General features: G+C 32.7%; 3 protein-coding genes across 4 annotated transcripts in view; 2 read left to right on the top strand and 1 right to left on the bottom strand.

Moving 5' to 3' along the window:
- LOC130463432 (uncharacterized) overlaps window positions 1-3,281 on the top strand; it is a 62,374-nt gene extending 59,093 nt beyond the window's left edge. Inside the window, exon 6 of the mRNA XM_056832565.1 lies at window positions 3,154-3,281. Within this exon, the coding sequence (XP_056688543.1) occupies window positions 3,154-3,281 (128 nt within the window). The remainder of the gene's footprint in view (window positions 1-3,153) is intronic.
- Window positions 3,282-7,000: 3,719 nt separating this feature from the next.
- Window positions 7,001-11,721, top strand: LOC110787672 (methylsterol monooxygenase 2-2). Its single transcript, XM_021992305.2, has 7 exons — window positions 7,001-7,220; window positions 8,875-9,012; window positions 9,439-9,584; window positions 9,770-9,889; window positions 9,983-10,195; window positions 10,288-10,368; window positions 11,275-11,721. Exons 1-7 carry the CDS (start codon window positions 7,191-7,193, stop codon window positions 11,348-11,350), a joined length of 804 nt encoding a protein of 267 aa, XP_021847997.1. The 5' UTR covers window positions 7,001-7,190; the 3' UTR covers window positions 11,351-11,721.
- Window positions 11,722-12,408: 687 nt separating this feature from the next.
- On the bottom strand, window positions 12,409-21,263 carry LOC110787673 (phosphoribosylamine--glycine ligase). 2 transcript variants are annotated; one of them, XM_021992306.2, is made up of 5 exons: window positions 21,013-21,263; window positions 15,592-15,948; window positions 14,561-14,931; window positions 13,489-14,019; window positions 12,409-13,064 (listed from the first exon to the last, which is right to left on the bottom strand). In XM_021992306.2, exons 2-5 carry the CDS (start codon window positions 15,938-15,940, stop codon window positions 12,648-12,650), a joined length of 1,668 nt encoding a protein of 555 aa, XP_021847998.1. In that variant the 5' UTR covers window positions 15,941-15,948; window positions 21,013-21,263; the 3' UTR covers window positions 12,409-12,647. The 2 variants fall into 2 exon arrangements, with proteins under 2 accessions (XP_021847998.1, XP_056687406.1); XM_056831428.1 differs by lacking the exon at window positions 21,013-21,263 and having other exon boundaries at window positions 15,592-21,004.
- Window positions 21,264-25,623: the final 4,360 nt, after the last annotated feature.

Consider the following 25,623-nt stretch of genomic DNA (forward strand, 5'->3'; position numbering starts at 1 on the left):
ATGTAATTAAGTTTTCTAGAGATTATTATTGGGCTGTATAATTTCTTCATAAAGCTTTTGGTTTATAATTTGTGGATTACATATCCGTGTTAGAGTTGTAGTTTAGTCAAGTTGTTTGGTTTAAGTTTAAGTGAGATTAGAAGTAGCTCATTAAGTGTGGGCTGTCACAGTGACACCCTGGTGTTGTCTTGGGAAATGTTATATGTTGGAATGTTGTAATTGAAGCAGGTGAAAGAAGATCTGACGTAATATCCTAAGCAATATTTTAGGTTGTCCATATTTAGGGGAAATGCTGCCGAAATTTTTAATATTTAATTAAGTTTAAGAGTTTTAATTAGTGTCTTTGAGATAGGCTAAGCCTATGATTAAATCATTGAAGTCGTTTGAAGAGTTAAAGTTTGTTTAGCAGGTGTTAATTGTAACTTGCAAGCAGCTCGTTAAGGGCGGGCTGTTACAGAGAAAAATAAAAAATAGATAAATAAAGACCCGGTAAAAGATAATAAGACATAAAGGTAAATAAAACTCTGTAAAAGATAATAAGAGAAAAATAAAAATAGATAAATTAAAATCCGGTAAAAGATAATAAGAGAAATTTTTTGAAGTTTTTTAAAAGATAAATAAAACTCGGTAAAAGATAATAGAGATAAATAAAAAGAGATAAATAAAGACCCGGTAAAAGATAATAAGAGATAAATTTTGAATTTTTTTAATAGATAAATAAAGAGCCATTAAAACTAGCATACTCATGGATTATAAAACAATCATTGTTCTAACTATTGTTTAAAATTGAAAAAAACTCTCATAAAAAAATGAATTTAATCCGTGCGTCAAACGGCTTTAAATCTAGTATACTCTATAATACGGAATATTCCATAGCTCGTATTAAAATTCATCTTGGTTAACTGTTAATTCATACTAAACTATGCGATATCCTAGATGGGATATGTCTTTTACAATAATTTATAACCCTGAAAATAATTAGTTTAAAATTTGATAATAAGCTAAATACGGAGTACACAATTAACTACTCCCTCCGTCCCTTAATACTCGCACCGCTTTCCTTTTCGGGCCGTCCCTTAATACTTGTATCGCTTCTATAAATGGAAATTTATACCAATATTATATCATTTCTCACACTTACTAACTTCACCTACACCCCTATTCCCTACAAAAAAATCATTTAAAAATTCACACCCCCACTCACCACTCCCCACCTCTTACACATTTCTACTAACTATATTAAAAAAAATACCCCACTATCAACAAACCCTATTAAATTAATAAGTCAATTCAAATATCTTAAACTCCGCACCGGTCAAACTAGTGCGAGTATTAAGGGACGGAGGAGTATATATTGATCGGCGCATGATTTTAGTAGTGCATTTCTATATTAGAAAATGGATGGAATGCTTAATTATTATTTTTATACATACGTAGAATATTTTAGTAATGCTTTTCTATTCCCTATATTAGAAAATGATAAAATGCTTATTTATAATGGCCAAGTCATTTTCCAGAGCTTGAACCCAAAAGAAGAGGGACGAAAATTGTCAAATATTGTGTAATCTCGTATCATTCTCATTAATAACACACGTATATATATAGTACAACTCATTACCTAAACCCTAAATTACATATTAGGTAACATACCATATGTAGGACTCATATTAGGTAACATACCATATTTATGACTCTACAGAATATTCACAATATAATATCTCCTATATTCTATCTTAACAAAAATATTGTTTTCCAAAGAGATACTACGTATATCGGTATATGGTAGATGAAAAAAGTCATGTTGTAATGATATACTTCTGATTAGGGGAAAAAACCACTCATAATTCCGAGGTCCTACTTAGTACTTATGTCCACATCTTATGAAAAAAAAAAGAAAAAAAAAAGAAGAAGCAAACTCGTATCAATGACCACGTTATTAATACACTGACCACTAATTTGCAAAGCTGTAATAAATTATAATATTAATAATAAATTTATTCAACTACTCCTATGATATAATACTCCCTCTGTTTCTTTTTGTTCTTCCCATTTGAGGTTTGGGGTAAAAATTAAGAAAATTGAATCTTGTAATGATTTGGTGTAAGAGTAATGATTGAGTGTAAGATAAAGTAATAAAGTAATGAAAGAAAGTAATAAAGAAATGAAGGAGAAAGAAGATATTTTTAATGAAGTAATAAAAAATCATAAAAGTGGGGTTGGGTGGGTGAATGGGAAAATATGAATGAATTAAATAAGGGATGGTGAGGAAATTTATGGTAAAAAGTCATGTCCAAAAATAGAAACGGGAATAACATGTAGGAACGCCCGAAATAGAAACGGGAAGAACATTTAGGAATGGAGGGAGTATTATGTTAATATTGTAGAGTCTTATATATGTTATTTTTACCTAAATATGTATCCTATAGGGTTTAGGTAACGTAACTACGATGTACTATATATACGATTGAGATTAATGAGAATATAGAGGGCTTAAGCATTATTTTTCATGGTATCATGTAGGGGTGAAAGTTTAATAGGAAAAAACTGAAAACGGAACCAAACCGAACCGAATAAGAAATTCGGTTCGGTTTGGACTGAGATTTTTTTAAAAAAAAATTGGTTTTATGGTTTGGATTGGACTGAAAAGTCTGAAAACGAATAAACCAAACTAAAACCGAATAAGAAGGTACAGAAGCTTAGGCCTAATTCTTATGGCTTAAACAGATAGAAAAGTATAACAAGGGCCCAAAAATTGGCTAAAAATAGGTATAATATAGGCCCAAAAACAGGCCGAAATGAAAGGCCCATGAAAATTCGGTATTATGGTTTGGATTGAACTGAAAATATAAAATCCAGTTTGATTTGGTTTGGATTCGGTTTCAAAAAATGAAAACCGAATTAGTTCGATTTGGATTCGGTTTGGGCCTTAATCCAAACCGAAAACCGAACTTTCACCCCTAGTATCATGAGCCTCGGTTAAAACCCTATTTTTTTTCCGCAACGAATGAGCAGAATACGTGAGCCACATTCACAAATTCTGGAGTTTGAGAGAAGCAGACACTTAGATTGTTTGCTAGAGAAACGTGAGTACTGCTTTGTAATTGTTAGAGTCTGAGATTTTCTTTTTTTCTCTCCACATTGACATGGTCGGAGATGAGGAGCAGAAGGTTGAACAAACGGTTGATCTTGATTACTATCTTGGATCGAGTGATGGTCCCGGGGTTGTGAGTACGCCGGTGAAGTTGAGAGGTGCATCAAATTATGATGAATGGACGTACTAATGCGGTGAGACGATCGATGATCTCCAAATTCAAAATTGTCTTCCTTGATGGTAAGATTGTTGAACCTACCACATACCCTCACAAGATAAAACTCTGGATAACTGTCAACTCTCTGCTAGTATCTTGGATGACTAATATAGTTGAGGAAAATCTAAGGTCTACACTTGAGGACTATGATATTGCAAGTGATTTGTGGTTATACTTGCGCACGAGATTTAGTATGGTGAGTGGTACACACATCTTCCATCTAAAGACTTCCCAAAGTGAGTGCAAACAGGCATCGTCGGAAACAGTAACAGAATACTACGGCAGGTTGTCCAAGATTTGGAAGGAACTAGTGCAATATGTTAGGTTCCCTAAGTGTTCATACGGTGGCTGCAAATGTAACATTGCACAACATGTAGCTAATATTCGTGTCGAATATCACTTACATTACTTTCTGATTGGTCTTGAGAACCATTACGAGGCCATATGTGCACAACAGTTGTCCTTAACACCTCTTCCGTCCATAGATGAAGCTTATCAAACGGTGATAAACATTGAGCGTCTACGTGCGAAAGGAGGCAAAGAGAAGGAAATTGTGATAGCTTTCAAGGTCGAATAAAAGGGTAGGTCGAGGTACGGAGACACCAGTGATAAGTTTTATACTCATTGTAATAGAGAGGGGCATGATGTGGGGTGTTGCTATCAACTAATTGGGTTCCCTGATTGGTGGGACGAGAAGAAAAGAGGGGGAAAAGGACCAGGAAGGGGCAGCAAAGGCTCTGGTGGCCGATGAGGAAGAGGACGCGACAATGGCTTGGAGACTACAACTAGAGCTAATGCCGTGACAGCAGCAAGTGCAACGGGTAGTGCAGAAAACAGTGGTACTGCAGTGCACGGGCATGGGAAAGCAGCTATGCAGGGGCTCGTTGGAGTTTCTAGTGAGCAAGTGCAACAGATTGTTGATATTTTATCTAAGCCTAAAGCCAAATTACAAGGTAATATAGACTTACGATGGATAGTTGACATCAGAGGGTCTAATCATGTGACGGGTAATATTTCGACTTTGAGAAATATCACGACATCGGAGCGTCTAATCATGTGACGGGTAATCATATAACTTGAGTCCTATGTTTGATCACAAGTCCTAAAAGATTAAAATGAAGTGTCATTGTTTGGTTGCTTGTATTTTATGACTTGTTGTTGTGTCTTGAGTTCACCTTGTGCATAAAATTCATTAACGTAAAGTGCAACCCGAATGAGCTTCAAAACTCTTGGAACGTATATACCTTGAGTATGAACAATGGGGGGAGTCTTGCCGACAAACTTGTACTCCTTGAATGATACAAGACATTGTTTCATTCTTTCTTTTAAGCGCGGGAATTCCATCGGTATGACCCGACATTTATTTATTATTTTGGTGTGTGGTTGGCTTCCAACACCTTTTTCTTGCTTTTATGGATACTTATTTTTACCCATTCGAAGCTAAAGAGTCGTGTCAAGTGTCGAGTCTTGTCTCCATGATTACTTGTTATTAAAAGGCTTTTGCATGTGGACTATTATATTGTTGAGTGAAGCATGTTAGACTAGGATTTCATTTTAGCTTGTTCGTACTCAGCTTTCGCGGACTTCGTGCTTCATGTTTCCTTCGGTCATGGCCTTTACCTTAATGACCCTATGATGATCCATCATTGCATTTACATTGTTGGGGAGTAGATTTTAAATAACAGGTTTGTAGAGATAAATTGCGGGAGAAGTTATCGTCATGGGATTGAGTTTGAGAGATTGTTTCTCTTCCGCATTTATAAACTCTATAATTATTTTCTAGTCATGGCTACATTAATTACTTAAACTTTTAGTTAACGGATTTTAAACTATTTAATATTTTGGTTTTGGGCCTAAATGGTTCTGAGTTGTACGATGGTCATTAACTATCTATTATGTTTGAAAGTTAGTTAAATTCCGCTGCGTACTTCAGGTAAATAGCCTTATCCGTTATCACGGTGGCGGTAATATCTTAGTATTTCCTTCATTTTAAGTTGGAAAATGTTCTATAAAAAGCAAGGAATTATTAGGGTGTTACAGTTAGGTGATAAGCCTGCAGATTTTCTGATGGAGCAGAACCACAAACTGGCCTTAGCAGATGGAGAAAAGTATCGACACTTGATTGGCCGTTTGATCTACTTAGCAGTCACGCGGCCAGATTTGGCATACTCCGCACATATTCTGTCCCGATTTATGCAGAAACCGAAAGAGGAACATTGGGAATAGGCTCTGAGAGTAGTACGATATTTGAAAAAGTGTATGAACTAAGGGATTCTTCTCCGTTCTGACAGCGCATTGCAATTAGTAGGTTGGTGTGATTCGGATTGGGCAAGTTGTCACTTGACTCGCCGTTCATTGATTGGTTGGTTTGTGTTACTTGGTTTGTCACCTGTGTTTTGGAAGACTAAGAAACAACATATTGTTTCCCGTTCCTCTGCAGAAGCAGAATATCGTTCGATGGCAGCATTGACATGTGAGTTGAAGCGGTTGAAGCAACTACTACGAGATTTGGGAGTAGCGCACAAGCAAGGTATGAGTATGTTTTGTGACAGTCATCCAGCATTGCATATTGCACATAATCTTGTGCTTCTTGAGTGGACGAAGCACATTGAGTTAGATTGTCATTTTATTCGTGATGCGATCAAAGAGGGGACCATTTGTCCTTTGTATGTTTCTACGAAGGTACAGTTAGCATATATTTTCACAAAAGCTTTGGGAAAGGTGAAATTTGAGTTTTTTCTTGGCAAGATGGACATTCGAGATCTTCATGCTCCACCTTGAGGGAGATGTTACGATATAATATTATGTTAATATTAAAGAGTCTTATTTATGTTATGTTACCTAAATATATATCCTATAGGATTTAGGTAAGTACGATGTATTGTACATACGATTGATATTAATGAGAATACGGAGGGCTTGAGCATTATTTGTCAACTACATATATGTAATTGTTTGATTGACCTACAAGTTGAAATGGAAGATTGAAAAGTTATTTGGTTGACAAAATTATATAGAGTAGGAAATTGCTTATTTATCTACGTTCCGTTATATGAGTGGAACTTCGAATATTTGTTATGAGAAGTTAATTTCATAATCAACCAAATAATTTGGTGCACTTCCTTAAAAACAACGTTTTTTCAAAACATGATAATTGTCTATGTACAACCAAACAAGCATCATATGACCATTCATATACTCCTTACTGTCTTGTTCTTCTTGTTCTACTCGATCTATATATTGAAAAAGTCAAACATAAAAACAAACTCAACCCTAATGTGTAAATGTGTTAAAACTTAAAAATAAAAATAAATTTTAATATATAAGAAATGGGATCCTTAAAATAATTTGCTCGTATGTTTATATTGTTCCAATTTTATCATATATTTCAAAGAAACAAGATTCTTTACCATTTATTGTAACCGGCTATGTAAATGAGCCAACAAAATTAGTTTTGATTGTATTGTACCTTAAGGTACAACTGGTTGTACATAAAAGTAGAAATTTCCAAAAAGAGATAAATAAATAATTAAAATAAAAAGCTAAACCTGTTGTTTTCAAACCTTTTAACACCATAATTAGTTAATTACGTCATCAGATTAATCAACATTTGAAAGCAAATGAAGATATTTTTATCACAATTTTTCTCGTCCAAAAAAAAAGAGGGACTAATTACTTAAATTAAAAGTACAGGAGAAAAATATAGGGGCAGGAGAACGCAGGAAGTCCTCAGAGATTCCCTCTCCCACTTGACAGTTGTGTCTCCCCCCTTTCTTTCTCTCTCTTCTTCTTCTTCTTCGCTCATACGGAGTATCACAAATTCGGAAACTCTTCTTTCTCTCTCTTCTTTCCCTCCCCTCGGAAGATCGGAGTTCGTCTCTCATGGCGTCGCTCCTTGAATCTGGATGGCAGGTCATTTCTCTTTTTCTTTTACGAAATTTTTTATGCTCTCAAGCTTATATTTGATGTCATTTTCTGGTGTTTTTCAACAATATCTGATTAATCTCAATGTTCTCGAGTTTTCCGCTTCGTCGAAGTTAGAATTTGTATGGTTTGTTTATGCGATTACATTAGGTCAAGTCCTTTTTAGCATTACTCTTTAATTGGAATGGCAATTAGTTTGACATTTGTATTAATCTGTCGGAAAAAAGAGATTAGCAAATTCAACTTTTTTTGCTCTAGATTTTATTGTGTATTTTGCATACTTATTGTATTACATGCAAGATCATCTCGTTGTTGGAAGAAATGGTGAATTATGAGGATTATTTTGGTATATGAATCATCGAAACTCATTAGAGATACACAAAGTCCTACAATTATTACTATATTTCAATTCAGGAATGCAGGAGAATCTTGTCATAGTGAGATTCGTAATCGAAATCATATCTCAAATTGAAAACTCATCAATAGTGTACATTAATGTAGCTTCGTTGAAAGCTTTGGTTATGTGTAATCTTGTTTATGCAAGGATAAGGTGAATTGAATGAAGGTTATTTGGAAAGAGAAAGAGCTTAGGGATTGAGTATATTTGAAAAGAAGTTAAAGGAAGGTAAAAGCATATTGGAAGTAGGCTGAGAATTGAAGAGTCTTTAAAATACTAAGGATTAAGGAAGGCCATTGTCTAGTTGTTACTCTCTCCCCCACGCGCTGTCTTGGTTAGTTGTTCATAAAGTTTTAATCCTTTTCGATTAAGGTTTATTTCAGTTAGCTTTGTTAACATCATAGTGGCAGTAATTTCTTCCTAACACAAAATTTGATATTCAGATCACAATCTTGAGTGAGTATTAGCCAACTTTTTTGAGCGTAAATTCGAAGGATACGGCAGTGTGCCGTGTGCAGAAGATAGGGGAGGTGCTGGTTTTACCTCTTTTTATTTTTTATTTTTTTTTATCAATTAGTTAATTCCGTGAACACCAAAACTAGAATTATGTTGATGAGTTAGAGGATAGCAAGCCGCTTCATTCCAAATGAACATCAAATAAATCACAAACATCGAGTGCAGAAAAAACTATGCCTCATCAGCATTAGTGCACCCGGAAGGCATCCTTCTAGGAAGGTTTTCACACTAGAATCCCATCTTGTGCTGAACCTTAGCCACAAATAACAGCCTCAGTGAAATACAGCTAGAGGCTCAGGGATAACCAATTATGTCTAGATTTTTTAACACAAGTTTTGGTATAACACTCTTGCATTCCTCTCTATTAATAAAGCATGAGCATAACCTGCAGTTTCAGTAAGCCAGTGCTCGTGATTTTCCTTGGCTTGTGTGTGCTACGGTGCTACCCTCTGCTCTGTTGTTTAGAACTTCATTAAGCTAGACTTTGCCAAATCTGTCCAGAGTGTCCACTTCTTTCATTCCGTGCCTTGCTCCATACTTTAGCAGTAAGCATTGTGCAGGTGCTTATGTAGTACTAATTCAATTTGCTCATTGCTTGGAACATCCTGTTTTTTCTCTGTATCACATGCTGGTTTGTCATATGTTCTCCTGTCTTTGTTCTCCAGTTCCTTATTCATCTTTTTTCTCCCTAATTTAATTTATATTTAACTTGTCCACCTTATATTGCAGTATTTGGTCACTCATTTCAGCGACTTTCAATTGGCTTGCGTTGGAAGTTTCATCCTTCACGAGAGTGTCTTCTTCTTATCTGGACTCCCTTTTATATTGCTTGAGAGGGGAGGATACCTTAGCAAATACAAGATTCAGGTTCCAATCTTTTTTTTCTTATTGTCTATGTAGAATGGGAATGCTTGGCTTTTAAATAGATTTTTATGTCAAAAACTTTTTCCTTTCACTTCCTATTAAATAATTGTAGTCTACTGCTGCCACTAGATCTTCATCCTATGAGTACTTTGTGATGGAAAATTTATCCTGTTCTTAGTGGATTGATGATCATTGGACATTCACGTTGTTAAAAGTAATTGAATATGGAGTATTTAAATTGTTTTCTGCCTTATGAGTCAAAACTTGCTATAACTCTATGTCCTACAGAACAAAAATAGGCTATTGGAAGATATATATGTTACAATTTCCTGCACTAAGTATAAAAGATGTAGCATATGGTTTATTGCTTATTTGCAAATCATGAGCATTCTGGTTGGTCGCTTATCTCCTAGTTGTGGTCAATTGCAGGCGAAAAATAACCCACCTGAGGCTCAACAGAAATGCATCACACGCTTACTGTTGTACCACTTTTGTGTGAATCTGCCGGTGATGCTCTTATCGTATCCTGTCTTTAGAGCTATGGGGATGCGAAGTAGCCTACCCCTGCCATCCTGGTATCTACAGGTTCTTTATGTTGTAGCTTGTTTACTCTAATCTTCATGCTACCTAGTGACTAGTGTCTTGATGCCTTGGATAATCACTGCTGCTTTTTTTTTTTACTTTCTTTTCTTATGTTTTGTGCAACGCTTGTGTCCATGCTATGCAATCTTTAGGTTGACTCTGGCTCTTTATTTTGCAGGAAAGAAGTGGTACCTCAGATAGTATTTTATTTCATTCTTGAAGATTTTGTGTTTTACTGGGGACACAGGATATTGCATACAAAGTGGCTTTACCAGCATGTTCACAGTGTCCACCATGAGTGAGTCAGATTTTGAAGGCTTTTGGGATTCTTTATTATTTCAGATTCATGACTCTCATTTGGAATTTTTTATTTTTTTATTTTGATATACAGGTATGCTACGCCATTTGGACTGACTTCTGAATATGCTCATCCTGCTGAGATACTATTCCTTGGCTTTGCGACAATTGTCGGACCTGCTATTACAGGTCCCCATTTGTTTACTCTCTGGTTGTGGATGGTCCTTAGAGTGCTTGAGACCGTTGAGGCACACTGTGGCTATCACTTTCCTTGGAGCCCATCAAACTTCATTCCGTTATATGGAGGGTCTGCCTATGAATTTACTTCTTACTATCAAGTCAATTCAAATAGTTATTTGTCTGTATCATGTCATGTGATTTTGTTTTTTTCTTGTGCAGTTCCGATTTTCATGACTATCATCACCGCTTGTTGTTTACAAAGTCTGGGAACTACTCATCAACATTTATGTACATGGACTGGTAAGCATTTTTTTAAAGTTTCCTGATAAACGATAGCTATTCATGGAGGAGATTAAAATTTAAAATAATTGCACTCCTTGGAATGAAGTATTAAGTGAGTCTGCTAGATCGTTCGTCTTTGCTTTGGTGATAGGGAGTAAGGATATAATTAGTCGCCATGGGGGGGAAAAAGGCATGTAGATAAAAGCAGATTATGTTTGACTTGACCTACTTCTGAGAAACTGAAGGCCTTGGCCTGCTAATTGCTTATGCATCATCAGTTAAGATGCTTCAGATTATTTCTTAATGGACTGAAAAATATCAGTCGTAAATCCAGATAGTTAGTAGGGGAAGGTTGTTCTCTTTTTATTTTTATTTTTTTGCAAAGACAGGAGAAGGTCTGCTCAATTCCTTTACTTCTTTAGACTTCAAGTCATCGTTTTTGAAGATTGTACAAAACTGGATGCTATTTGCATGGTTCCCTGTTATTTCCCATTTTAGTTCTTTAGTCGGCCTGAATTGCAAGTAATTCGGTTCAGTGTTCATTGCTTTCTTGGTAATGTTGATTCATATAATCCCATCTACACGATATATGAGAACAGAAACATTACAGTAAAAAAACAAAACAAAAATAACTCGGCAGTAAAGCTGCTGAATGAATATGACGTCGCAATTGGTGGACGTTAGGCTCTGGTAGCTTGCCTGGACTTTGAGTTTCTTAGTTGGTGCTACACTGCATATTTGTTACATTTTTGCAAGTAATCACATCAGGCTAACCAAGTCATGGTTGAATTGTTCCCATTCTTGAAATGAGAAAAATTCCTAATTGCATAGCTGCAAATTTTATTTTTTTGTTGGTGATCTTTGCCTTGACTAATTCTTGAGCTGGAATTTTACATAACATTATGACGACTACCCGTGTTGCAGGATTTTTGGCACTGATAATGGTTACAGAACATTGAAGGCACTGAAGACTGCTGAAGCTGATGGCAAGAAAATGTAAGAAATTGAAGGATTCATTTTTGGTGCCATTCTCTCATTTGGTGTGGGGGGAATGGATTATCAGTCGCTTGATCTTAGTTCTCTATCCCATTCCTTTGATCTTTGTTGTGATTAGTGACCGCAGCCCCTATCATGTGTTTAATTACTTTTTGGTTTGAGGTGGTGTTGGCGGTTAGAACGCTTGTCCTTATCTTCCTTCAATGAATGAAGTTTTAGTTACATGTTAAAGTTATGTTTTCCTTTTACTTTGAAGCTGTGTTGATATGTATTACATATATATAGTGCAGCATGTGAGACCTCTTGCAGAAAGCTGTACAACTTGATATTCTGAAATGATATTTTCTTGTAAATCAAATGCCTTTTTTGGTACGATGTCATGAGTTAAGTGCTAGTATATAATGACACTACCTGTATCTTCACATTATGTTCCATGTAAATGTCGATAGTAATACCTTACTAGTTACAGAGTACTACTGTAGTATTCGTTTGTGTGTGTACCAACGCCTCTAAATTCAAGAATCAATTAATTCCCTTTGAACATTGACTAGGCAATTTCTGTTACTGTTATGATTTGACTTTATGCCATAATGTCATCCGAATGCGTAAACTACAAATTTATTCTTCATGGAGAACGCAGGCAGCAAACAGAACACACCTTTCTCTTCACACAATAGTATTTCGATTAAAGGATTGGCTTTAACAATACAATTGATATTTAAGCTTAATGATGCGTTAATTCGCATTAAGGATTTCCGTTTCTTTCTTCCTTGTTAGCTACATCATAAATAGCCCACTTCAAGAAAGGCTACATCGTAAACAAGTACACCGTTGCGGAGTATGTACTACGTGAAACGTGATGCAGCCCAAATTACCATTAAAATAAAAAGTTGTAATTCTTGCACCACTTACATAGGCATGTCCTACAACATAAAATCTTCAAGCAAATATACCCATAATTGATAAAATATAAACTTAAACAGCTTTAATTGAAAAACACCATCATAGTCTATGGCCGTGAAACAATTTAGAAAAGAAGATCATCAAATTTACGTACAAGGATGAGCCAGCCAAATTGTTAGATTAAGCGGTAAATTCAATATCTAAAGATACAATATTGGAGACATGAAAATTGGAAGCAACGCAAGGAAAAATCTGATTTGAGGCATGAAAATAAACAGAAAACAATATTAGGCTATCTAAAGTTCTAAACAACTAGTCTTATTTCTCTTTGTTTCCTACCTCATTGGAGATTAATGTTTCATGATATATATCCAAAATTTCTAAAGAAAGAAAATAAATTAACATGTCGATGAACATTGCTTTTGAGGGAGGGCTCTCCAGCCAATATCTTGTCGATAAAACCCTTCAGGCCAGTTGATTTTCTCAGTAGCTTGATAGGCTCTATCCCGTGCCTCTTGAAGGTCATCCCCTTTGGCCGTAATTCCTAGAACCCTACCCCCAACAGAAACCAAGTTGCCTTCAGAATCTAAAGCGGTTCCTGCATGAAATACTTTGACAGCAGGAACAACTTCTTCTGCTTCTTCTATATTACATATGACAGTTCCCTTTTTATAGTTTCCAGGATATCCCTTGCTGGCCATGACTACTACCATAGCAGAACCAGGAGACCATTTTAATGATACTCCAGTTAGCTCACCTCTACAAGCAGCAAGAAGAACTTGTGCCAAATCCGACTCCAAACGCATCATCAAAACCTGTGTCAATAAGTGGTCACAGATTTAATCACTAGTCATTTTATAAGACAATCAATCTTCTTGTTCATATAATAGTGTGAAAGCTACTTGGAATTATTCTTAAATTTTACAAACTTTTAACTTTCCAAAGAGCAAAGAACAGCCCCATCTTTTAGATAAGATTTCTACAATTTCCGGTCCTTTTATACAAATACTCACACTACTCTACAATCAACAAACGTGTAGCTTAACAAGAACTAATGTTCATATGCATAGAGACAACATGAATGTGTTTAATCTTTTTATGATTTGCTCCATTTGCAGCAATGAAAAACTATCATGCTGGAAAGTTTTTAGCTCAAGCCCCAAGGAGGTCACTACAAGTATTGTCGATATACCGTTAATGCATGCCAAATGCATATCAGGAAAAAAATTGTCTACTCACCTGGCATTCTGGGTCTCCAAACCGGACATTGTACTCAATAAGCTTGGGAAGTCCAGATTTTTTTTCAATCATAAGCCCAGCATACAAGACCCCCACAAACTTGCAACCTTCTTCTGCCATCCCTTTGACAGTGGGAATAACTATAGAACTCATCACCAAAGATTGAAGTTCTTTTGTCAACACAGGTGCAGGCGAATATGCACCCATTCCACCTGTGTTTGGCCCTATATCGCCATCTCCAACACGTTTATGGTCTTGAGCAGATTCTAAAGGAATAGCATTTTCACCATCCACCAGTGCAAAGAAGGATGCTTCTTCTCCTTCCAGAAATTCCTCAACAATGACACGACTACCTGCAGAACCAAAAATGCCATTTACAAGCATTGAATCGACAGCTCCGTAAGCCTCATCCAGTGACATAGCTACAACCACTCCTTTTCCAGCAGCTAAACCATCAGCCTTTATGACAATAGGTGCTCCTTGGTCTTTGATATATTGTTTGGCAGCAATTGGATCGGCAAATGTTTGATACTGCAGCAAGCCATCCAAAAACATGAATAAGAAAATTACATAGCAGACACAAATAGACAAGCACCTGCAAAATAAAATGAAAATAATAATATGTTTTAGCCTGAAAGTACTAACATATTACACAACAGTGTACAGTTAACTACACCTTCAACTAAACTCTTAAGATTTGAAAACCTATTTCTAGCATCTATTACAAGTCAATGCCATTTACAAAGATGGAATACATCAAGAAAATTGTTTATTTCCAATAGGCAATTGTGTCATTGTCTGACACTCGTACATAGATAGTTTATGTTTTCAGATTTCGTTATTCATGAAACACCAGTTCAGAGGTTTTATCACCAAGGATCTATTGTCTACATCAACCTAGAATGAGTATTATCCAACATTATCTCGTGTGGAAGGATTTCCTGGTTCATATATTATTTGAGTTTTTTTTATCAAAGACTAACTAAAGGAGTTAATTGTTGATTCGTCACCAAACAAAGGTAACAGAATATAAAATTGAATTTGCAAGAGAAATTAATCACCAATGACCAACCTTGGCAGTGGGAATACCATACTTATAGCACAAACTCTTCATGAAATCCTTAGAACCCTCTAGAGCAGCAGCCTCAGATGAAGGACCAAAAGTTGGGATACCAGCTTTGACAAGGTCATTTGCAAGACCAGCAACAAGGGGTGCTTCTGGTCCTACCACAACTAATCCAATTGCCTCTTTCTGGCATAAAGAGATGACAGCGGAACTGTCAGAGGAGATGTCTGGTATGCAAATTGCATCCCCTGAACTTGAAATTCCAACATTCCCAGGTGAACAAAAAACTGTTTTACATGATGGTGACCGTTGTAAAGCATAGCAAAGTGCATGCTCTCTTCCACCCCCACCAATTACCAGCACATTCACCTTCTCCTCTACAATGTCATTACATAAAATCAGCAGGACAAATACGTAGTAGTAATAGTAGAAAATTAACTTGTATTAAAAAGCCATTCATGTATGAACCATGCGAGTAAACCTAACCACAAACTTAAAGACTAAAATGCGCGCAAATGTACATATACTAAAAGCAACATCAATGAAATTAAGCAAAAGAACCTATCTATCTATAAGACTACAAACTTTCAACATTACTCTTCTTTCCAATGACAACAATCAATCTTAACCAAACTCTATAAGGAAAAATGCTACGCACTACTAAAGTTGAACTTTGTCAACCAAACAAGTACCAATATTTCATTAATTACAACCTAATTGCCACAAGCCCAAGACAACAATGTGTAACCGAACGCTCTCTATCAGTTGATGTTTTACTTGTCATGTCAATGTATCTTTATTCTCTCCAACATTACAAAGAAGCACTACACAAGAATCGAGCTACCTCCCCATTCTCCATCGACAATTCTCGCAAGTATTACCCAATTGAACGAATTTAACCTAGTTCTATAAGTAGTAGCATCATAAAAACACATCCACACCACTTCCCTAATGCATCCCAAAGTTCTTTTCAAATATCAAAAAGCTAATCAATCAAATGAATTACAAAAACCAAAGCAAAAAGAGACTCACAGTACCTGCATTAATCTCTCCATTGGCTAAGCAAGTAACCACAAATGGGTGCTGCCCACCTTCTTTCTTCGAACGCATTATCGAATAATTTATCCCGCATACATTCTCATCTACTAAACCAAACTGCCCGATTCTACCATAATCAATTTTCGAAATATTCACACTGCAATTATTTTTCTTTCCCATTGAAAATACTGATGATTTTGATAATCCAGAGGAAGCCTTAAATGTACTAGGCTTCCGCTTTTGGGTGAAAAACATGAACTTGGCTCCAGAAACTTGATTCCATGAGTATGAACTTCCATTATAGGTGGTAGGACCGTAAATTTGAGCTGCCAATGACCCCATTTTCATCAACAATACTTCACATGTGACAATTAACAAATTATAATCAAATAGAAGTATAGAACCCATAAACCTTATATTTTGCACACAAATTATAAAAAAAATATGGAAGACAAACTGTTTTTTAACTTGTTATCATATATTACGCCGTAAAGAAAGAGAGATATCCGTAGATAATGCTTAAAAATAACAAAATTCCCAAAATATGTCCCATTTCAATATAATTCCCAATCTACCGTCCACGTCAGCATTAAATCCGGTATTTTTTTTTACAAGTCAGTACAAAATCGTCAATTCAATTAGCGGTATTTCTCCTTGATAAGCTTCCAAGCGGGTTTGGTAAGAGTAGTAGTTGGTCTATTTCCCTTTTTCACTTCATCTTCTATTAAGCCTATCAAGTAAGATTCAATGGTTTCGTTCCATACCCCAAACGCTCCGATAAAGTCAACCTCAACAAGATCATCTTCAATCTTAATGTCATTGTTCAAATTCGACATCTACCAAACAATGGTAAACAAATGATCAATGTCATTTAATTTGGACTAAAAACTAATTAGAAATTAAGTCATAATCATTACTAGAACCAATTCCTTGACACATTATATACAACATCGTTAGTAATGGAGATAAATATATCAAGTAAATTAAACTCACGAGTGCACGTACTATACAATACATGAAGAATATTAGGAACTAAAAAGAAAAACATAATGTTATAATATACTGTGAAGTGTTATAAACTAAAAATAGAAAAAAAGAATGTTATATGGTTAGTGTGTGTTTATCATTTAATCTATATTAAGTTATATATTCAAGCTCATCAAGTATAGAGGATTGTATTTTTAATACAACTCAAATGAAATAATCTCGATCCGATCTAAATCCATAATTTGAAATCAGAAGCATACAAGCAGTATGTTACCAACATGAACTATGAAAGATCATAATCTCCAAAACAATTATGATTTAGGCTATGTACGTATGTGGCCATTTTTATCATACAAATGTTCTTTTTTGTTGGTTGCTAATGCTATTGCAGAGTATATATTATACTATCATAGCCTAGGTTTTAATACTCCATATTGTATTAAGTTGCGATAATAAGCTAGAAGAGTGAAGGACAACATTGGAACTTGGAGAATTCGATAATATGTATTGTACTAAGTCATTCTCCTGAATTCAACATAGATGTTCCAATCACAAAGGCATTAAGAGGCCATCTTGAGATACAGTCCAAATTACAAGAAACAAAAATTGAAATTGTTCAAACATCAGTAAAGAAACTCAAAGATTATCAAATCGTGTACTAAGAGAATACTCCGTATCTACTTTACAATACAATCAGTAATCCCACAATCAGATAGAAAATCATAATCTAAAAAAAAAACATAAAAAATCAAAACTCATAAAAACACTAATTCACCAAAATCAATAATATGAGTAATAAATAGAAAATTTCTATACTCAAAGAAATTTAAATATTTATTCTTTAATAATTTGATTCACTAATTGCAGAAGGCAGAGAAAGAAATAGAGGGGTAGGGGGCGAAATTGAAACAAAAACAATAATACAAAAGAGATAGAAAAAGAAGACGAAGGGAGGGGGCGAAATTGAAGCAAGAACAATGACACAAAAGAGATAGCAGAAGAAGAAGAAGCCATACCTGGAACTCTGGAAGGAGAAGGATTTAGAGCAAGGAAGATGAAGTAGCGGCGCGGAATACAGAAAACCCAAAACTGAAATAATAAAACCACTTTTTTTGGTTTCTCTTTATTCTGTTTTATTTTCGCGAAAAGCGGAGATACTTGTTTTATGCAACTGATTAGGCGAACACGTTTTTGTTTTATTTTTATTGAAAAAACGGAAAAACCATAAACCACAACGTCCCCGAACGAGACCTGAATTAGCGGTTTGGTATAAGTTTCGCTTAATTTTATATTAAAGACAAAGATCTCACTGCCGCACCACTCCTCCTTACCTTCCGCCTGCCTCCCTTGATTTTTGGATCCACTACCTTTCTCCCTGAGCTTTCACATAAACAAAAGCCACAACTCCCAAAAATTGGCCTTAGGTAGAGATTCAATGTCTTCTAGCTTCTAGGAGACTGGAATTGGCTATATATTCTAGCAATTGACGACATTTATGCAACTAATATTCTCATCTAATATTCTCATCTTGCAACCAGCTCGTGGTTGGATCATCAATTGTTGGGAAAACTTCCTTCCATTTGGGGCTGACCTAGTTTAAATTACTTAATTGGGGCTTCGGATTTTTTCCCGATGAGGCTTCTGAATCAACTTTGTACTTCAAACACAAGTGACTAACCATTAGATCTTGGAGGCGAACAGGAAGCCTATTCCTTCCGCACAACCTCCCACCAGAAACGGTGGTCACAGACTCACAGCAACAAGTAATGGGGGTTTGTAAATATGTGGATTCTGTAAATATTTGTTTAAAAGCTTAATTGTTAACATTAATTAGTTGTTAACTCGCGTGAATGATACAAAACGTAAAATTACAACTAATACTTTATTTATTTTTATTTATTTCAACAATACAAATTACATTGTTTTTTGTTTTTGTCCATTTCCGATGGAGCCAAAGATTCATTTGTTCTTTTGGCTGTGGGATGTAATGGACTAAATCAAAATGGCTCTTAAAACCCCTTCGCTTCCTTTCCATGAAGTAGAAGATGGTCGTTCTGTTGTCGTCCCGTTATCGCTTCTGGGTCAATTGGAAACAACCTCTGTGCAATTGCAGGGGTAAGGTTGCGTACGTCCGACCCCCCCTTACTGCGCTTTTTGTGGGGGTCTCTTTGAGGCAAGGGTAATGATAATGAATGAATGCAAATTACATTTATTGATAATGTTTTCACTTTTATCTAAAACATGACGTTGGGAAAATGTGAGATATTCAATTCCTCAATGGGAAAGTGTGAAAATTTTGTGCCCAATGAATTTGATTGTTTAAAATAATCACTTACACGATTTTTAACATAATATTAAGGATATTTATGCTACAATTAAAAGAAAATATTCCAAACGTAAATATTAAAATGGAACACCCAAAACGAAATAAGTAAAGAATAAAAAGGGATGAAAGGAGTAATAAACAAGATCAGCTAATATATTTTAATTGTAACTTCCGTAAAAAAAATAGTAACTAGGTATTGCCACATAACTTTTTGTCTATCCGACGGAGGTGAACCCACTAGTTGGAATCACATTGTCAAAATCATCTTCCCCATGGAAAGTCCATTTGTGGTAGTTAGACCGGAACCCATTTTTGGTAAGGATGGAACTTCACAACATCAGGATCCAAATACATAACATTTTGTACAAGGGCATTTCAATAGCCCATCAATCATAACATTGTCTTGCTTACAAGAAAATTCAATAAACTCTGTCGAGTTTTTGTGCATAAGTTGAACTTAAAAAATTTCCATTAACCCTATTATACATCCATTCGTGATCTATCATTGTTATCTTCGTCCTACTGCAAAATTACTTTCATATTAGTTGGTTTTCTAACTCTTTTTACTACATAAACCTAGTATTCGTTAATAAATAAGATGAATATTTTAGCACTCCTCGTGTTAAATAAAGAAAAGAAAATTGATAATCAATCCATACAAACAAAAAATCATTCCATTTCAAAAAATAAATTGGAACCTTATACGATGACCTCACGGGTGAACCATCTCAATTCTTAAAACCACCAATATTACAAGTTTTGGTATTTTCTATCGATCATCGGGAATGTAGTTGCTTCAGACTATTGTTTATGATTATTAAATTCATCAGAGATTAACAAAAGTTGATTGCCTATTAGTCTTTTCAAGAGGGGAACTTAAAAAATCCGGACAGCAAAACAATTAATTACAATTTCTTGTGACCATGTTCTTCAAAGTCAAAGGGGGGAGCTCATAAATAAAATAAACCTCAAGAAAGATACAAGTATGGCACGAATGACGTAAGAAAGATTTGGTCCGCCATAGTAAGGCAACTAGGCAAGCAAGGCAACTGCCTCCTCTTAAAATCTATTCGTAGGACACCCAGGTTTAATTTTCATAGGACACCCCTCTAGAGTCTAGACTTAGTCCAACCCAAGTCACAACATTAACACTTCATTTTATCAATTGTCCCTCCCTTTTATGCTGGGACCATCCTTTCAATTATAAGGATTCATTCATGTATGATTAATCACTATTATCTGTAGTTAGTCTCAGGATAATGACAATTTGCCAATTATTTATTATTATTAATTATGATTTTGTAGCCCCATTTTGAAGTAGTTGGTTCTCAAATTATTATCCCTACTTATAGATTTTGATGCATAAGTCAATTTTGAACTCAATATAAACCTAGCTACATCTCTCATCAGTTTTGTATATAGCTAGATCATTTATGACGCTAATTACCGGATAATGACTTACTAATTAATAGTAGAATAATTAATTAAAACATGATGAAGTATATAGGTAGTGTTTCCTTGTCACGGTGATCGACATGTATAGTGAGTCAGCAAATGTATAACCTTGGAGTCTATCAATTCTGAGTATCCTGATGACTTGCCATACATTATCAGCTACTACTTGCTGATTACCTAAACTCGTAGGTACACTTATTTTCCAATGCTAAATTTAGTGATTTCTAAAACTCATTGAAGCTTACAGGAGGATTACCAATAACTATAAGCAGATCTTAACTTCTGATTACCCTTAACAAATTTCAAGTCCATCTTGTATAATCTGAGATTGACCTTCATTTTACAGTAATTTTTTGTGCATCAGCTTATGCCCCCAAAAATCATCCACAGGAAGTAATTCAATCAAATAGATAAACAAAGTTGTACCCAAATTGCCAACAAATCATCGAACATCAAGAAAATTCATAATATTCCATTGATTCCCAACTACCTACCACAAAACACAGCAGAATTCATCAAAAGACAAAATTATCTAAAAAATCAAGCAATTGCTGAAATTACCAATTCAACAGGTAAGTATTATAAAGTAATTGGTTGCATAAAAGTGGAATTCATCCAAAAATTGCACTTGAGTAAGAAGAGTTAACCATACCTGACGAACAAAAAGGGGAAGCACGAAACCCTAACACGACGCACAGGGGAGAGCGGCGGACGACGTGAAGACACCCACCGGAATTGTGGGTCCTTGGTGGAGAGAGACGCGGCGGACAGGTGGTCCTCTGTGGTATTTCGGTGAGTTTCTGATTAGTGTGAGTAGAACTGTAGGAGTGAGCCCTAAAAACGAAAAGGGAGGAAGGAGAAAGAAGTGAATTATTTGAGCGCAATTTTTATGTGGAGTGAAATAGTATAGCGGGCAAAATGAAAAGTTACAGCGCTTAATGAAATTTTTGTTGACTTCCTTTCCTAAAAATAAAATAAATTGAGATACGGAAATTTTTGTTGACTTCCTTTCCTAAAAATAAAATAAATTGAGATACGGATTTCTATTTCCATCTCTCCCTGATAACGGATATTAATATTACGTTCTCAACTTTAGGTCATGTTCTCTTCACCTTATCATTATTAGGGTGCGTTTTGTTCAACTTATTTGACCTGAATTTATCTGAACTTATCTGATCTGAATTTATTGGAACTTATCTGAACTTATTGAAACTTTTAATAATAATAATAATAATAATAATAATAATAATAATAATAATAGCTAGAGGAGTGGCGGCCCAGATTGTATCTCGGCTCCCCACCAACTTCTTGTAGTTTACTTGATCTTTGTAGCTTGTTAAGCTTGTAACGTTTTGGTGGTTTCCCACAATAATAATAATAATAATAATAATAATAATAATAATAATAATAATAATAATAATAATAATAATATAATTAAATTAATAAATTAAATAATAATAATTATTATTATTATAATAATAAAAAAAATTAAAAAAATAATAATAATGATTATTATTAATAACAATAAAAAAATTATTAAAATAAATAAAATAAATAATAATAAAAAAAAATAAATAAAAAATAAATAAATAATAATAATAATAATAATAATAAATAATAATAATAAAAATAATAATAATTAATAATAATAAATAACGTTTTCAGATTTTTACGGGTACGGCCGTACGGGTTGAAACGGGTACGGATTTTAACTTGTTTTGGTTTTTATGGGTACGGGTTGAAACGGATTCGGATTTTAACGGGTTTAGGATTTAACGGGTATGGGTTGAAACGGGCTCGGGTTTTAACAGATCCTGGATTAAACGGGAACGGGTTGAACGGTTTCTGGTATTAACGGGTACGAGTTTAAACGGGAACGAGTTGAAAAGGGGTTGGGTTTAAACGGATTTTTGAGAATTATATCGGTCATCTTCATGTTAGATCGGGTAAATCGGGTTTGAAGTAATGTGTTAATTTTCGCCGAATTTGGGTTCTTATCGGTTCGGGTTAATATCGTGTCGGGTTATTTATAATCATAATAGTAATATTTCACTAATAATAATAATAAGAATGGTGATAATAAGAATAATAATAATATTAAGAAGAAGAAGAATAATAATATAAGAATAATTATTTAATTATTAATTATTAATTATTATTTTTATTATTTTTTTTTATTATTATTATTATTTATTATTTATTATTATTATTTATGTTTTTATTATTATTATTATTTATTATTATTATTATTATTATTATTATTATTATTATTATTATTATTATTATTATTATTATTATTATTATTATTATTATTATTATTTATTATTTATTATTTATTATTTATTATTTATTATTTATTATTTATTATTACTATTACTATTATTATTATTATTATTATTATTATTATTATTATTGTTGTTGTTGAATCTTTATTGAAACTTATTGGAACTTATCTGAACTTATCTGAACTTATTGGAACTTATTGAAACTTATTGGAACTTATTGAAACTTAGCTGAACTTATCTGAACTTATTGGAACTAAAACTTATTTTTTTAAGGTGAACAGAACGCACCCTTATTTATTGGGTCAAACCTTATTAGATTAGATCAGATCAGACAAGACATTTTTTATTTATTATTACTTCTTCTTCTTATTATTAATATTGTTGTTTTATTTTTTTTATTGTAATTGTTATTATTATTATAATCAAATTCTAACAAAGTCAAATATTTTATAAACAATTAGTGGGAAGCCTAGATACAATTTGGGCCCCCACTCTTCTAACTATAGCAAAGCCTATCCTGGTGAAAATATGATCAGCAGCACGATCCCCAATGTCCTGAGTCCTACAGAACTTTTGAACCCGCTTCAGCAACGCATCGGAACATTGTTATTGTTGTTATTATTATTATTATTATTATTATTATTATTATTATTATTATTATTATTATTATTATTATTATTATTATTATTATTATTATTCTTATTATTATTATTACTATTATTATTAATTAATAATTAATAAATTAATAGTTAATAATTAATAATCAATAATCAATAATCAATACTTAATAATTAATAATTAATAATTAATAATTAATAATTAATAATTAATAATTAATAATTAATAATTAATAATTAATAATTAATAATTAATAATTAATAATTAATAATTAATAATTAATAATTAATAATTAATAATTAATAATTAATAATTAATAATTAATAATTAATAATTAATAATTAATAATTAATAATTAATAATTAATAATTAATAATTAATAATTAATAATTAATAATTAATAATTAATATTAATAATTAATAATTAATAATTAATAATTAATAATTAATAATTACTTATTAATAATTAATAATTAATAATTAATAATTACTTATTAATAATTAATAATTACTACTTAATAATTAATTTTATTATTATCATTATTTATTATTAATTATAAATTTCTAATACTAATTTTTAATTACTAATTGTTAATTGTTAATTACTAATTGTTAATTGTTAATTACTAATTATTTACTATTAATTATTAATTATTAAATAATTAATTACTAATTACTAATTATTTATTATGTATTATCTAATATTTATTAATTATTACTAATGACTTATTATTAATTATTAATTAATTATTAATTATTATTTATTATTTATTATTTATTACTCCCTCCATTTCTTTTTAATGTATCCATTTCAGAAAGTGGGGAGTTTTTAAGAAAATTGGAATCTTGGTTTGTATTGGTATAAGTGTAATGATTGGATGTAAGAAAAATGATTGTATGTAAAAGATTATAATAAAAAAAGAAGAGAGAAAATAATAAAGAAATAAGGTAAGAGAGAGGAGTGATAATGATGGGTGATAAAGGATGTGAGAGAGTGGGTATATGGGGAAGGGAAAATAATTAAATAATATGGGTGGGGAAATTTAGGTGGGAATATGAGTAGAATCTTTACGTATTTTGGTAATTAGATAGAAATGTAATGGTATTTTAGGATAAAATGTATGTCCAAAAATAGAAACGGATACAACAAAAAGAAACGCTTAAAATGGAAACGGATACAACAAAAAGAAATGGAGGGAGTATTTATTATTTATTATTTATTATTTATTATTTATTATTTATTATTTATTATTTATTATTTATTATTTATTATTTATTATTTATTATTTATTATTTATTATTTATTATTTATTATTTATTATTTATTATTTATTATTTATTATTTATTATTTATTATTTATTATTTATTATTTATTATTTATTATTTATTATTTATTATTTATTATTTTATTTATTATTATTTATTATTTATTATTTATTATTTATTATTTATTATTTATTATTTATTATTTATTATTATACGAAGTAACAATAATAAGAAAAGTTCAGACCAGACCAGACCAGCTAGCGAAATGAAAAATCAAACCAGACTAGACGAAGAGAACAGAGCCTTAGTTACATACTATATTTAAGCATGTGCATCTTAAGTTTCATTTATATGCGAAGTATTAAGTACGTAATTAATAGAGTAGTAACTCGATCAAATACTAATATTTAAGATACAAAAGAATTGAACTCCATGAATTTCTATCAAATCTTATCTCAACTTTTAATATATTTTGTAAATTAGTTATTTTTTTATCGATTAATGTACATATTAAGCTTATTTTGAATTGTTTATTGATTAAATTCTATCTTAAGCTAGGAATGAGTTAAGCTTATCCTTTTTTTAAAAAAAGTTACTTGAAATATTATGGTAGTGTAGAAGATAATAAATCGTTTTGGGCCTAATATTACATGAGCTTTTCTTTTGGAAGAAATCATCCGAAGTAGGATAAATTTACGTTGAAATATACCATCCTTTTGTTTGTTATCATCTTTTTATAAATATTTATCATAACACTATGGGTAATATGTACAGAGTATTAAACATGGAAGATATAGAATATGATATATTTTTGTTAGGACATGTTATTCGTATGGAGTGTTTTATAAATTATAATATTATAATAATGCTATGTTAATTATCATCTTTATCTTATCATTATGGGTAATATATACAGAGCATAAAACATGGAAGAGATAGAATATGATAAATTTTCATCATAACAAATTATTCGTATGGAATGTTTTAAGATAATAATAATGCTATGTTAAGTATACTCCTTAAAAAAGTATTAGCATTTTATTACTAATTATCTGACTCAAATTCCAACTGTAAAACAAACCAACTGAAAAAA

This window comes from Spinacia oleracea, chromosome 6 (assembly GCF_020520425.1).
Source record: "Spinacia oleracea cultivar Varoflay chromosome 6, BTI_SOV_V1, whole genome shotgun sequence".
In the NCBI taxonomy this organism is placed as follows: domain Eukaryota; kingdom Viridiplantae; phylum Streptophyta; class Magnoliopsida; order Caryophyllales; family Amaranthaceae; genus Spinacia; species Spinacia oleracea.

Excerpts from the sequence above, each read along its gene's own strand:
- LOC110787672 (XM_021992305.2), top strand. The coding sequence starts at position 7,191 with ATGGCGTCGCTCCTTGAATCTGGATGGCAG. Across the intron at positions 9,585-9,769 it reads AGCCTACCCCTGCCATCCTG|GAAAGAAGTGGTACCTCAGA; the intron begins GTATCTACAGGT and ends TTTATTTTGCAG. Across the intron at positions 10,369-11,274 it reads ACATTTATGTACATGGACTG|GATTTTTGGCACTGATAATG; the intron begins GTAAGCATTTTT and ends CCCGTGTTGCAG.
- LOC110787673 (XM_056831428.1), bottom strand. The coding sequence starts at position 16,000 with ATGGGTTCTATACTTCTATTTGATTATAATTTGTTAATTGTCACATGT. Across the intron at positions 14,020-14,560 it reads ATGGTATTCCCACTGCCAAG|TATCAAACATTTGCCGATCC; the intron begins GTTGGTCATTGG and ends GGCTTGCTGCAG. Across the intron at positions 13,065-13,488 it reads TTGGAGACCCAGAATGCCAG|GTTTTGATGATGCGTTTGGA; the intron begins GTGAGTAGACAA and ends TTATTGACACAG.